Source organism: Ovis aries, chromosome 1 (genome assembly GCF_016772045.2).
Source record: "Ovis aries strain OAR_USU_Benz2616 breed Rambouillet chromosome 1, ARS-UI_Ramb_v3.0, whole genome shotgun sequence".
Lineage (NCBI taxonomy): Eukaryota > Metazoa > Chordata > Mammalia > Artiodactyla > Bovidae > Ovis > Ovis aries.
The window spans coordinates 94,431,250-94,446,356 of NC_056054.1; the positions used below are offsets into that span (position 1 = coordinate 94,431,250).

Consider the following 15,107-nt stretch of genomic DNA (forward strand, 5'->3'; position numbering starts at 1 on the left):
TTGATAATGTGTGCCCACCCCTTTAAAAAGTGCACACCAAGGGACCTGCCTGGTGGTTCAGTGAATAAAACTTTGCCTTCCCATGCAGGGGGTGTGGGTTCCACCCCTGGTCAGGTAACTAAGATCCCATATGCCTCCTGGCCAAAAAACCAAAACATAAAACAGAAGCAATATCATAAAAAATTCAATAAAGACTTTAAGAGTGGCCCACATCAAAAAAATCATGAAAAAAAAAATGAATTGCACACCATTTCTTAGCTCAAGTCAGTGCTTCCTGTTCAGAAATGAGGGACCAGTGCTGTCCAATCTTTTAGTCTATCAAGAAATGCCTGAGCTCTTTTTTCGGCAGCGTCACCCATTTTGAGACTGTCCATAATGAATTCAAATTCTTTTTAAAATACTGAAGATGTCAAATAAAACATAATTGTGGGCTGGGTGTGGCTGGCTCGGGTTAGCTAGCTGGTTACCCTGGTGTAGGAAGTAAGGTAAGGAGGAGGCCCCAGGGAAAGACACTGAGAAGGACTGGTCAGAGCTGTAGGAGGGGGCGGGGATGTTTTCTCTGAAATCAAAGGAGGAGAGGATTTCGGAAGAAAATTGGTTTTGGTGACAAAAACTGCAGAGAGAACAGAAAATCCTGGAAGGTCTCGAGTTGGGAAATTGCGCCTTTACTGGGAGGGAACCTAGGCCAGAACATAGTGATTGGATTGGAAAGCTGATGGCAATAAGGTAGAGAGTAATTTGAGGTGAGAAAGCAGAGACAGTACCATGTCAACTAATATTTCACACACTTCTCTACAAAGAGGAGAGAGTAAAGATGTAACTATAAAAGAATCTAGGAGCAGACACAGTTAATCTTTTAAAGATAGACCAATAAATATGTTTGTAGTAGAGATGAAAATTTAGCACATACTCGTTGGAAAAGGGGGCTTCCTAGGTGGTGCTAGTGGTAAAGAACTCACCTGCCAATGCAGGAGACATATGAGATGCAGGTTTGATCCCTGGGTCAGGAAAATCCTCTGGAGAAGGAAATGGCAACCCACTCTAGTATTCTTACCTGGAGAATTCATGGACAGAGAAGCCTGATGGGTTACAGTCCATGGGGTCGCAAAAGAATCAGACATGACTGAAGTGACTTAGCAAGCATATTGGAAAAGACTCTGATGCTGGGAGAGATTGAAGGCAAAAAGAGAAGGGGGCAGCAGAGGATGATATGGTTAGATAGTATCACAGACTAAGTGGACATGAATTTGAGCAAACTCCAAGAGATAGTGGGGGACGGAGGAGATGGACATGATATAGTCTGCTGCTGCTGCTAAGTCGCTTCAGTCGTGTCTGACTCCGTGCGACCCCATAGACGGCAGCCCACCAGGCTGCCCTGTCCCTGGGATTCTCCAGGCAAGAACACTGGAGTGGGTTGCTGTTTCCTTCTCCAATGCATGAAAGTGAAAAGTGAAAGTGAAGTCGCTAGTCGTGTCTGACCCTCAGTGACCCCATGGACTGCAGCTTTCCAGGTTCCTCCATCCATGGGATTTTCCAGGCAACAGTACTGGAATGGGGTGCCATTGCCTTCTCTGGCTATAGTCTATGGGGTCACAAAGAGTTGGATAAGACTTAGTGACTGAACAACAACAACATAATTTCTTTATTTTGTTTGTGACTCCTCTAGCCTCAGGTCCTCACCTGCTGCTTAACAGGGGAACATTTAGAAAAAAGCAAATGTCAAAATCTGTTAAAAACATAATCTAATCTAGTCATGTAAATAGTCTCCTTGAATGGTATTCTTTTAAAAAAAAATTTTTATTTGGCTGTGGTATCTTAGTTGCTGCACACAAGATCTTTTGGTGTGGCCTCAGTAGTTAGAGCTCCTGGGCTTAGCTGCCCTGTGGTATGTGCGATATTTGTCTTCCCACCAGAGATTGAACCTGTGTCCCCTGCATTGCAGGATGAATTCTCAACCACTGGACCACCAGGGAAGTCCCTTGAGTGATGTTCTAACACATGTATGAAAATGTTCAGTCTCTCACCTAACCTCCTCTCTTCCTGTGTCCATACCAGAGGTTAATATCTAGGTATATGGGAAGAGGGTAGTTTGCTAAAAAAAAAAAGGGGGGGGGTAGTGGTGGAATACAGGACTTGAGGAGAGGACTGGAAGTTTCAGATGACCTTTCTAAGTAGCCGAAGGGAGAGTTGACCTGGGAGAAGTATTGATAAAAGCAGCAGGGCAGAGCTTCCCGCAAACCTGGGTGGTTTTCAGTGACAGGGCCAGTGGACAAGAGGTGGGCTGAAGAATGAAAGTGGCTGGTTTGATTCACAGCAGAGGATGTTCTGGCAGATATGGAAGAAGGACAGGGGTCAAGGCAAAGTGTTAAAGATGAAGGACCTGATATCTAAAGGTTATCAGACAGCATCACTTCAACGAAAAGTAGTTTTTTCAGAGGAGGTGTCCAATCTGGAGTCTGGCTTCCTCTCAAATTCACTGCTGTTTTGTTTCCTAGAAAGTAAGGTGCGCATCTCCAAAGTGTCCCGGACAGAAAATGCCTCCGAGCACAGTGAGGCGACCATCTGCTGCAGCCTGGAGGGTGCCATCAACCCTGCCTCCCTGTTCTCTGTGATGTGGTACCGGCAGAGAGAAGATTCTGGAAGCAGGATGTTGGTGCACCTGCAGCGTGATGGCTTGCTGGAATATGGTGAAGAGGGGCTCAGGCAGCGCCTGCACTCTTACCGCTCATCCGCTGCCGACTTTGTCCTGGCTCTACAGCGGGTGGAGATGAAGGATGCTGGAAAATACTGGTGCAAGGTGGCGGAGTGGCGGCTCCACAGCAACCCAAGCAAGTGGGTCAGCCAAGCATCAGACGAGTCACAGCCTGTGGTGCTCAGGGTGCTGCGGCCAGGTAACCAGAGGTTCATCTGCCACGGCTCGCAGTCAGGAGAATCTCTGTCTCTGCTCCTATGCCTTCCTGCCCTGCTATGTTTTGCTTCCTCTCAGGCTGAACACAGTTTACAGAAAGAAAATGACTTCTCCATTTCTCTCAATAGTAACTCATTCAGACAGACAAGGTTACATGAGGTTTTGGCATGGATGTTTAAATGTCAAGGGCATCTGACCTCCTCCCCCACTTCCCCTCATAAACAAAAAAGCCATCAATATTGTATCCCTTTAAGTAACCAAATAATGTTTGAAGCAGACAGCTTTGTCTCTTAGCTGACACTCTGATCTCAGAATACTGACCGGTGGTGAGAGTGGGGTGAGGAATAGAGACATGCTGACTTTGTCTGTAACCTTGTTCAACCAAAATCAGCTACATCTAAACGCTCCCTGATGCTCCCTGAGGCAAAAACCAACCACACAAACAAAAAGTCTTTCTCAATAAATAAGTGCCAAGCTTCTTACTGATGTGCGCAACAAACTACCAGATCTTTGATCATGATAGTCAGTGGGTGTGTCTCTCCTAATTGAAATCACAGGAGGAAGTGTGCCCCATAGAACTTGTTTACAGGCTCTAGCAAAAATGCAGGTACTTGAGACCATTGGCCACAATGATCATCTCTGTGTGGATGGTCAGTCTCTTCTGCTGAGCACTCAGCTTCAGGAGGCATGCAGAATAAGAGGTTGTGAAGGAGAAGAGGGGTTCCTTCCAGCCAGTGCAGTGCCAAGCATATAACAGGCATTCATTAAGCAAAAAATTCCTCCAGCCAGACCACTGAATCTTCCCAGGTGATCAATGAGGGGGTAGATGTCATAGCCTGCTCATCCTTCGAGCAACTTCTTTCTGGTGGGGTTTAAGAAGAAGGCGAGAGCTGAGCTATAGGTTGCGCTTGCAGTAAGAGAGGATCACTGGAGAGGCAGGGATGTGGTCTTGGTGCCCCACGCCAGGAAGAGTAAAAAGCATCAATAAAGATGACCTCCTTACAGTGTCAGCTAGCTTTGGAGACAGTCCATAGGTGGGAACAAGGGCTACTGAGAATGAATGGCATTGTCTCAGACTAGTAATAGTTGCATCCCAGCCCCAGCAAGGCTTCTGGAGTGGAAATCAGAGTTATCTAACCTGTTCCCCGGAGTCCATTACTCTCTCTCCCTGACTGTTCTTCAGCAGGATCTTTTCCCAAGTTTCCAAGCAGAGCTGATTTTCCTATCAGCTTTTCTTCCATTCCAACAATTGTAGGAAGTCCCCACCCTGAGCATATTCTGTGCATGTTTTCCCACTGGAATTCCTGGGCTCTGTAGATTCAGCAGTTTCTGTAGTAGAATAAATAGATAATAACTATAAAAAGCATATATTCTATGACTAAAAAGCACATCCCTCCTGAGACAGATGGGATTGTTCACAGCAAGTGTGTGTGTGTGTGTGTGTGTGTGTGTGTGTGTGTGTGTGTGTGTGTATACTGCTCATCTTTGTGGAATTCTTAGAAAGCAGGTGTAAGGTTTTTTGAAAAAATGAACTCTGAAAAAAAAAAGCATTACAAACCAAATGGTCTTTGTATTCTTCACAAGTGAAGGCGCTTAGAAGCCTGTGCCATAAGAACCTGAGGGTTTTCATTGTAAGTATAGTTCCGTGTTCCCAAGTCAATCTTTATAATACAGCATCTCACTTCCTCTACCTGACTGTTCCTTTCCGGTATTTGGGGAGACAGTGTGGGATAATAGAAATTCCAGTATTTGGAATCAGAGAAGCCTAGGCTCAAATTGTTGCTCTGTCACCTCCCTACTAGCTGTGAAGCCGTCCCCTGGTTACTCAGCTTTCTCATAAAATGAGGGTCGTAACACAAATGCATATGAAGCATCTAGCACAGTCCCTGGCACGTTGTAAGTGCTTAACAAATGTTACCTCAGTTTCCCCTTATGCCTCCAGACATGCTAACACACACACACATCTACATTTGTATATATCCATTTATGTGGCAAGATATTTTAATTTGTTCAATAAATAACCGTATGAGATTCTGCTGCTGCTGCTAAGTCGCTTCAGTCATGTCCGACTCTGTGCGACCCCATAGACGGCAGCCCACCAGGCTCCCCCATCCTTGGGATCCTCCAGGCAAGAACACTGGAGTGAGTTGCCATTTCCTTCTCCAACGCATGCAAGTGAAAAGTGAAAGTGAAGTCGCTCAGTCGTGTCCGACTCTTAGCGACCCCATGGACTGAGATTCTAAGGGCACATAAAACAATGTATTATGGAGTCTGTTCCCACAGAGCTGAGGCTGGTAGGGGAAGGAGAGTCCAACGTGATAGGAGTCATGACTGAAGTAGTCTCAGGATACTAAGGAGGGAGCAGCGGCAGGGCTAGGTGGGGAGGAGATCTGGGAATGTTCCCAGAGCATGGGGCCTGTACAAAGGAAAGCACATGTTTTGGGAAAAGGAAAGGATATGCAAGATGATCAGAGAAATTGTGGTAGGATGGCAAGAGAGGAGACTCAGGAAATGGAAAGGGTACTGTTGTCAAATGGGTTCTCTGTACAGAGCCAGGAGAGGTGAGCTTTATCATGGAAGTTACAGAGTGTCATTGAACAAATTCAAGCAGGGTAGTGACATGTCAGATTTGCATTTTAGAAAGCTCCCCCTGGGAGCAATGTTAAAAGTGAATTGGAAGGGAGGCAGGCACAGAGCCGGGAGAACTATTTGAAATTGACTGTAGGGGCCCAGGAGAGACAAGATGAAGGCCCAAATGAAGTCAGTGCCCATGAGGGCTGAGAGGACAGCACTCTGCATTCCATATTAGGAGATGGCGTCTTCAGGATTTAGAGACTGATTATCTGTATGTGGCTTCCCCAGTGGCTCAGCAGTAAAGAACCCGCCTGCAAAGCAGGAGATGCAGGAGACACGGGTTCAATCCTGGGTTGGGAAGATCCCCTAGAGGAGGGCGCAGCAACCCTCTCCAGTATTCTTACCTGGAGAATCCTGCAGGCAGAGGAGCCTGACAGGCTATAGTGCGTGGGGTCATGAAGAGTTGGACATGACTAAAGTGACTGAGATCACATGCCTATGTATGTATGTGGAGGGTTGAATGAGCAGAAGAAGAGAATCAAGAATAAATACCAGGTTTCTGGTATAGTGGGGACAGTCACTAGATGAGGTAATGTAAGAAAAGGATCTAAAGAAGATTAGTTCAATTTTGAGTAAGTTGGGCTGGAATTGAGTTTGGAGTACCAGTGAGTTATCTAGGGAGATCTATCCAATAAACTATGGAATTTCCAAGTGAGATCTCTGCCAGAGTTATAGATTAGAAATCATCAACTTACAGCCTATAATGATGCCCAAGGATGGACCCCTGAGATGCCACTATTTCTCAGAGGATTGCAGAAGAGAAGCCTGTGAAGAATGGAAGGAGTAGCCAGAGATAGGAGAACTGGGGTTTGGTGGTATCACAGACACCAAAAGCGGCAAGGGTATCAAGAAGAAAGGGAGAGCCAACAGATTCAGCTAGTGCAAAGAGATCAATTAAGAGAAAAATAGGAAAATATCCTTGGGTTTGACAACATAGGACAATCACAGAAAAGTAGTAAAATGAGACTGCAGGGAAAAAGTGGACACATCAAATCCAGCTCATGCTTTTAAGAGCTTGCGTGTGTGTGTGTGTGTGTGTGTGTGTGTGTGTGTGTGGCTGCACTGGGCCTTCACTGAGGTTTGTGGGCTTTCTCCAGTTGCGGTGCAAGGACTTCTTGTTGCAGTGTGTGGACTTAGTTGCGCTACAGCATATGGGATCTTAGTTCCCCAACCAGGGATCAAACTCATGTCCCCTGCATTGAAAGGTGGGTTCTTAACCATGAGACCGCCAAGAAAGTCCTTCAAGAGCTCTGATGTAAAGGGAGAGAAGACAAGAACAAAAGGCAAGAGGTTCACTGAAGCTTTGCTTTGTTCTGTTTTGGTTTGAAGTTAGTAGGGACTTGAGCATGTTTATATTCTAGAGAGAACAGAGCCATTGGAGAATCAGAAGAGGAAGCTTAGAAGAGAGTGGATATGATTGACAGTCCAACATCTTGAGTGAATTTATACCACCTCCTGATTGGAATTCTCCTTCATGTTATCTGTCCCTGGTCAACACTTCCTAATCCTTCACCAACCAGCTTAACTGCTACATTCTCAGTGACTTACTTTTGTCTCTTAGTCATCACGCTTGTTTAACATCCATCATCAGGGCCAGACAATACCTTCTGGGAAGGCAAAGACTGAGTGTCTTGTTCTCAGCCCTAGCACAGTGCCTGGCACACAGAAGATGCTCAAATACACTTACTGAATCAGTATAGCTGCCCTCCTGGTCAGGACCAGCTCTGTATATTAATAAAGTTCAGGTCAAATACAATAGGCTACCGGTTCTCACTTCTCAAATGGTTTTCTACCATCTCTGTCATTACTGGGTTGGGTTAGTTTGGGGCTACTTAATAAAACTATGAAGCATGTGACTCCTGTGAAGGCAGGAAATGGAGAAGTGTTTCCCTGGTGGATCTCACCTTGCATTTTCCTCTCCATCTTACTTTCTTAGCTATGACTAAGGCAACGCAGGGGCTAACAACTACCTGAGTCATTTTGTATCTCCTTCTAGAGAATTCTCTGCTTAATTAATAGGCAAGGTTATAAGGCTTTCTGGGTGCTGGATTATTTGTGGTAGTATGGTGTTTGTTACTATTTCCCAGCTTTTGGGTGGTAAGGATATGTTTAGAAAGCAAGTCCTCATAGGAGTCTTGAGCCCCTATCACACTGATGTTTCTGGAGAGGACATGTCATTTATCAATGCTACCCCGGTGCTTTCAACAAGGACTGGCACATAGCTCTCAGTTCAACAAATGCCTGATGAAAGAATGGGCAAGCGAGTCTTAATGGAGTTAAAACCAATGCTGTCAGGGGCTCATTTATTCTGGGATGTGCTTGTATCACATTACCTAACCTTGCCTTCAGTTCTTGGCAGGAGCCACCTCTCCCGCGTGGCCACACCTGGCATGTCAGTTGCCCAAGCGTGGGCTGGGGTTGCGGGGGAGGTGATAGTCCCCTCATTATCCTCAACCTTTCTTCTCCAAAGTCTGTATGCATGTGTGCATGCTAAGTTGCTTCGGTTGTATCCGACTCTTTGCGATGCTATGGACTGTAGCCTGCCAGGCTCCTCTGTCCTTGGGATTCTCCAAACAATAATACTAGAGTGGGTTGTTATACCCTCCTCCAGGGGATCTTCCCAACCTAGGGATAGAACCTGCATCTCTTATATCTCCTGCATTGGCTGGCTAGTTCTTTACCACTAGCCCACCGGGGAAGCCCAAAGTCAGTCTATCTGGGGTAGTATCAGACAAGAACACTCCTCATGATATGCTTGGCTGCAAGGTAGAAACAAGTTACAAACTAAACCTTGTGATAAAGCATTCTCATTACACTTTTGGCTCTGCCTTACAGGCCTTGTGCTTGGAGCACAGGGCATTTACTCGGATTGCTTCAAAATGCCAAGACCTAATGGTTTTGAATGTCACTAATGCTCATCCAGATATGGGTGAGAGGCAGATGGTGGGAACAGTGACTGTGGGACCCAGAGCAAGTGCTGCCCTCCCAGGAGAGGTCATTTAGAAGCACTGGAGCTGACAGCTTCTAGCTGTGGGCCAATTCAGCACTGTGAGGGGTCAGTTTTGTTGTCCTTGGATGACAGGTTGCTCGAAGTCAAGCAGCCTCCTCCCCATTTATATAGTCAGGCCCTCTGGCAGTCCCTTCATGCTGAAGGTTAGAGTCTCAGTGGCAGAAAAATCCAAGAGCCAAGTTTCTTTCCACCTTCTCTGTGCCGGCCCTGTTTCCCATCAGCATGTCTCCATCCTAGCAACAGCAACACATGGGTGCCGTGGGACTCTTACCTCCCAATTCTCTGCTTCCCATGGTTGGAAAAGGAAGCCAGAGTCTCACAAGTAATCATTTGACTCTCAACTGAATGTCTCCCTGCCCTGGGGACAGAGAGATCAGAGATTTAAGGGAGAGGCTTGGGCTGTGGAAGGACAGAGCCAGGCCTGCAGCCTTCTTTTCTGCCTAGTCTCCTGGGGAAAACTTGCTTGTGATTTTCCTAACTTTGTTCGTAGCTTTCTAGCTGATATTTATTCTTTGTTGATTCAACAAATGTGCCAAGCACTGTTTAATGCTTTACTAAGCATTATCTCATTATAACTCTGGAAATTATTATCCTCATTTGATTGACAAGGAAACTAATGATTAGAAAGAGAGGACAAGTAACGTGTCCAAAGTCAATAATGGTAAGTTGTAGAGCCATGATTTGAACCCAGCTATCTTTGAGACAAAGTTGATACTGTGAAGTAGCAAGGCCAGAACTCGTGCTTGTTGGTCTCTATAGCACCATTCTTTTTTAACATTGCATTCTGTACCTTTTTCTTAACTATATGCTTTCAAATGTACTCAGATAAGACCTAGAAGAATTATTATAGGAGGGCCTTGGAGAGAAGAGTCAGGAAGGATGTGAAAAGGAGTGAGAAAGAATTCAAAATCTAGCTTTATCATTGCCCACCCTTTTAAAACCAAAAATTAGATTTAGGGTGGAGAATATAAATGAGTCCAGAGAAAAGCCAGGGAGTAAACCCTTGTAGCTGCTTGTCAGCCCTGTTTAAAGCTGCCAGCCTTATGTTCAGAGATGATCTGTACTCTGGGGAACATCATGGCAGTGACCCCTGAGTTCCTGTGTGTGCAGATCACTCATGCAATTGTCTCATTCTTTAATCTCCACTGATGACCTGTGAACAAAGTGCTACATGGGAGGAAAAGATGCGTAAGACATGGGGCTTCTCCTCCGGAAGTTTACAAATACAGGAGCTGTACCCACGTTTAGATTCTTTCTTGACTTCCCACAAAGAGACATTTTTCAAGGTACAAAATGTATTAGCAATGCCAAAAATGGAATTCTTGCAGCATGAGGTTGGTCACAAGGACATCTCAACCTGTTGTCTTCATCTCTAAGCATCTGTCATCCCATGAATCCTATAGTTTTACCTCTGAAGAAGAAAGTGCTTAGGTCATTGCAATTTTCCAATAAAAGCACAGCTACCATTAATATCAGATTTTTCAGAACAGCCCTGATTTTGAATATCCTGTTGTAAATAAACGTAGTTGGAAAACTGCATTTAATAGTTGGTGTCTCTTTAAGCGTGTGTCTTTCTGCACTGAGAGACTAAATCCCTGTCCGCTCGCCTTTACTTTCCTGGTAGCTGGGCCAGGAACCCCTCGGGGCTGCTGGTGTGTGCTCTGCGAGTCTATGTGCTGATAGCACTTCCCCGCGGGCTGCAGCTGCCAGATGCTTCAGCATGCCTTTGTATAGTAGCCTTTGCCCATGAGGTTGCAGGCCAGCCAGTTTAATTCAGATCAGTAAGCATTATCAAGGCACATGTGCTAGGCACTGTAGGGGCTATAGAAACAAAGGACACTGTGAGACCTACTGGAGTCACTGTGATGACAAAGATGGTTAAAAGGGAATGAAAGAAGTCTAAACAAAGGTATGTGTGGGCAGAGGATAGAAAGAAGAGGAAAACTGTGCCTGAGGCAAGGTAGGAAGGCCAACGTGATGGAGAGTGAGGCCGGCAGGACCCAGAAGCTATAGGATGTGACAGATGAGGATATGATAGGGGATCAGAGAGCTCACCAGGTAGAGGCAGCAGTAAGAGGAAGAGGTGAAGGGGCTGAATGGGGTTGAGGCAGGGCTGTCAGGGGATGAGAGGGCAATTTGGAGATTTAGGAAGCGATGGTGTTTCTTGTTTGTGGGTACTCTTGTTATATAAGGACAGTGTAGAATGTGTGTGTGTGTGTCTGTGTGTGTGTGTGCACGCACGTGCTTGTGTGTGTGTTTCAGAAGCAGCAGTGGGAATAACTCAGTTAAAAATTCAGGATCGGCAACAGAGTTGGGAACGAGGGTTGAATTATAGATATCTTTTCTGAGGAAAGAAGATTAAAGGAGAGGTTTTCTTTTTTGTTTTGTTTTCATTTCTGGCTGTTAGTTTTAAGTAGGTCACCAGAACCTCTGGTGGTTGGAAATTGCTGGGTGAGGGGGAGTTGGGCTGGAAGAAGCCGCCCTAGAGCCTTCTTCTCCCAACTCCCTTTCCTTGGCTCCTCGAGTGTGATTTAAGGGGCCCCCTGCTATCTGGCCCTGTTATTTGTACATATAGTTTCCTGTAACAATAAATCCCAGAAGTGTTTATAATTGATGAGTACAAATAAGCTGGAGACTAATGATTCTCTTTATTTTCTTCCTTTTTGGTACAGAGTCCACGTTTCCTTCCAGGATCTGTTCGTCAGCACCTTTAGTCTATTTCCTATTCATCTGCCCCTTCGTCATACTCCTCTTTCTGCTCATATCCCTCCTTTGCCTGTACTGCAAGGCCAAGAAGTTGTCAGCTCTGAGTCTAAGCGTGCAGAAAGAACAGAGCCTCTGGGTGAACTTGAAAGGGGCTGGAGGCTGGACCACAAACAGGATGGGAGACAACCATGATGAAGACAGTTGAATCCTGAGAGGTGCCCACAAAGAGGAAAGACTTTGGAACTGGACTGCCCAAGATAGGCGTGCCCCCTGGTTCTGTCCTTCTCTGAGTCTGTGGCCTGGGGTAAACTACCCAGGACTCAGAGGAAACATGTATTGAGCTTGTTTGTGGTTCCAGAAACAGTTAAGAGTTTCTTTGTATTTCATCTAATCACCCCCTTGCATTTTCCCAGGAGCTGCTGCTGCTGCTGCTAAGTCGCTTCAGTCGTGTCCAACTCTGTGCGACCCCATAGATGGTAGCCTACCAGGCTCCCCTGTTCCTGGGATTCTCCAGGCAAGAACACTGGAGTGGGTTGCCATTTCCTTCTCCAATGCATGAAAGTGAAAATTCAAAATGAAGTCGCTCAGTCGTGTCTGACTCTTCGCGACCTCATGGACTGCAGCCTACCAGGCTCCTCCGTCCATGGGATTTTTCAGGCAAGAGTACTGGAGTGGGATGCCATTGCCTTCTCCGCCCCCAGGAGCTAGGTCTTACATTTGCCACACCTCCCAAGGCTTGGGCTCCTCATCCAGAAGACCTGTAAGGAGAAGAGTACCTCCCTCACTCAGCTGCTGGGGATGAAGTGAGATCCTATGGCAGATTCCAGGACCATGCTTCTTCCACCTTGCTCTCTTAGGTCACTGATTCTCTGGAGAATACTCAGCGGTCCAGCCACCCTGGCTTTAGGTGATCTTTGCCTCCAAATCAGAGGCATAGGAGAGGACCTGAAGCCAGCAAGGCAAGAGAAGTTGGGAATGTGCCCTTCATTCGCATCAAATGTGCCTCCCAACCAGACTGTGACAACCCTGAAGACAGAAATCCCATCTTCTCCTCCACCCCATCGCCATCCCTACTCTGAAAGCTAGCTACTCACAAGCAAGCTCGGCATAGTAGGTGCTTAATCAATATGGGTTCCTTAATGGAATGATAAAGTATTTTGTAGCCTTTCTTTCTTCTTTTTTCTCCATAAGACTTAGTAAGTCATTGGTAAAAAAAAAATTTTTTTTAATTTTTGCAACAGTGCTTCAGTCAGCTCCCCAAGGCCTCAAATCTCCCTTTCCTCCCATACCCAAAGGTCCATCTGGCTCCTGGCTCTTCTTAGCCAAAGGCCTTGTTTTCCTTGACCTGACAGCACTGAGTGGCAGGAAAAGGGGCTGTGGTAGGTTTGTGAGGGCAGAGGATTAGCAGTGCTTCTCTCCTGCCCTGCTCTGGCAGTGACTAGGAGCTCTGGGGAAGTAGTGGGTCAAACTGGCTCCTCTGCGTCCACTATTCTCAGCCAGGAAAAGTCAGGGGCTGGGGGATGGGGAGTATCATGGCTGATGACTTTCAGCCACCATCCCCTAAGAGATATCAACTGTCCCCACTGAGCCTGAGGTCCCCTCACCTTTGTTTCAAAAGCTGCTCAGGCCCTGTTGTAGCCAGAATTGGAAATCAATCAGGGCCACCTAACAGACTTGAGAAAACATGTCTATTTATTATCTATGTGACCAACAGGGTTGCTCTAACACTCGTTAATTTGGATTTCCAAGGAGAGCAATTTATTTTTAATTATTTTATCAGGCACACACGTCTTCTCCAAACGTAATTAGTTCCTTTGCAAGGGGATTATGGGTGACTATGAGAACTCCCACTGCAGACCTATGGGTTTTTTGAATTCATCTTCCTTTGTAGCCCTATTTGAAGTATTCCAAATGTTTTCTTAAACAGGTCAGTGCATTTATTTCTTCTCTCTCAGGTGAAGGGAACAATATTTTCCAAAAACAAAGCTAATGTTAAGATATCTTAGAAAGTGTGATGCCTTCCATACCCCCACCATTTTTTTCCAGAAACTTTTATTTTAATTGGATATTGAAGGGAAAGAGTGGAATGGAGCTCCATCAGAGAATCAGAGTAGATTCTAGTGCTGCCCCTGCCCAGGTACTCTTTCCCCCAAACACTGTTCTCCCACATTACCTGGATACTGCCTTTCAGCTCTCAGCTCAAACAGCAGTTCTTCACATTTGAATTCAGCACGGAGATTGCACACAACAGACACTCAGATATCTAACTGCTCCACCTGGAACAGATTTATTGTCCAGTGAGCGCTTCCTGGGTGTGAAGGTTGCTATTGTGAGTTGGGCAGACATAGCCCCACCCCCCTGGGATGATCACCTTGTTTTGTTCTGGATGCTCTGCTTTCCTTAATGGAGGCTGGAGCGCGTTAGATTTTCTAAGAAGTCACATCATGCTGTTTGGCCCACAGTAGTTTCCTGGCAGCTAAAACCTGTGTGTCTTCTTTTTACCTCTCCGAAATTTTTTAGAATAAAATTTGTTTTTATCCAATTCAGTAGGCATTTTATATGGACTCTCTCTGATTATGGGCTTGTTCTTTTTAGTTTTTTAAACTTCACAGAGATCTTTACTTTCACTCAGTGACTTCAACTTTTTTATGTCACCGCTTTGGCTTCTTGTGTCAGTAAATCCTCCTGGGCAACGGGACAAACCTCTGCCTCAGGAGTTGGCTACCTGTAGCCTGCAGGCCAAAAGCGGATCCACCACCTGTTTTTCAAAATGCAGTTTGTTGGAATATGGACACTCTCATTTGCCTACATATTATCTATGGCTGCTGATATGATATAATGGCTGAATAAAGTGGTTGCCACAGTAACCTAAAATGTTTACTATCTGACCCTTCATGGAAAAAACCGGCCACTCCCTGCTCTCTTTCAGTAGCTTATGTTCTATCTTAGCCATGTATTATGTTCCTAGGAAGCTTGATTTGAGCAGTTATATCTGTCTCTGTTATATAGCTGATGACTTTAATAAATAATTTTAGGCTCTCCGGATTGGTGTCTAGTCCAAGTAGTTCTGAATGAGTGAAGCATGAATCCTTTCCTGCACATTCCCACTGAGGATGAGAAACACATCACCCTGAGGTATTCCACACCATCCTAAGTTGCAGGATGAGATGACACAGAGGAATAAGGCCTGAATACATTCCTTTTGGTATTTTCAGTCTCTTGAGACATGTATGGAAATGTCGTCACAACAAAGATTTGGAGTGACGGAAACAACTGATTCATGGCAGAAGGGGAACGCCATTGGTAGAAAGTCATGTGCCATGACAATTTCTCACAACTGCGCAGGAGTTATTCATCATCTCAGAGGTCCACAGCATCCCCATGCGAAATGAACTGTTATTCTTCTCCTGCCGGTAAGAAATTAAAGCTCAGAGAGGTTGGGTTTATCCAGGATCACCCAGTCATATGTAGAAGAGAAAGGGCTCAATATTAGGCCTGCTGACAGTAAGTCTAGACTCTTTCCACAACCAATACTGTGCGCAAATCCACTAATATCAGAAAAATCTAGTGATAATTAATTCCGCCTCATATGGCTGTTATGAGGTGATCAAATCAGATACTTACATGAAGATAAGTTTTAAACCATTTCAAGTCATAAATGAACATCTGCATAACCCAAGTTTTTTCAGGCCTTCCTTGTCTGTGCACATAAATGAAATTGAATCAACACTAATAATCCAAACTCTACAGGCTTTTGCCCCAGGTTTACACGGAGTCTTCTGTGTGTGTGTGTGTGTGTGTGTGTGTGTGTGTGTTAGTCACTCAGTTGTGTCTGACTCTTTGTGACCC

At 45.4% G+C, this 15,107-nt stretch overlaps 1 protein-coding gene across 4 annotated transcripts in view; it reads left to right on the plus strand.

Annotated features, from left to right (window-relative positions):
* Nucleotides 1–14,303, plus strand: part of CD101 (CD101 molecule) — a 50,420-nt gene extending 36,117 nt beyond the window's left edge. For 2 of the 4 annotated variants that reach the window (XM_042253104.2, XM_027973563.3), the window contains 2 exons: nucleotides 2,496–2,891; nucleotides 11,225–14,303. In XM_042253104.2, the coding sequence (XP_042109038.1) occupies nucleotides 2,496–2,891; nucleotides 11,225–11,463 (635 nt within the window). In that variant the 3' untranslated portion in view covers nucleotides 11,464–14,303. Of the gene's footprint in view, nucleotides 1–2,495; nucleotides 4,275–11,224 lie in introns of those variants that run through there. The other 2 variants (XM_060401671.1, XM_060401679.1) reach the window with 1 other exon arrangement.
* The last annotated feature ends 804 nt before the right edge of the window (nucleotides 14,304–15,107 follow it).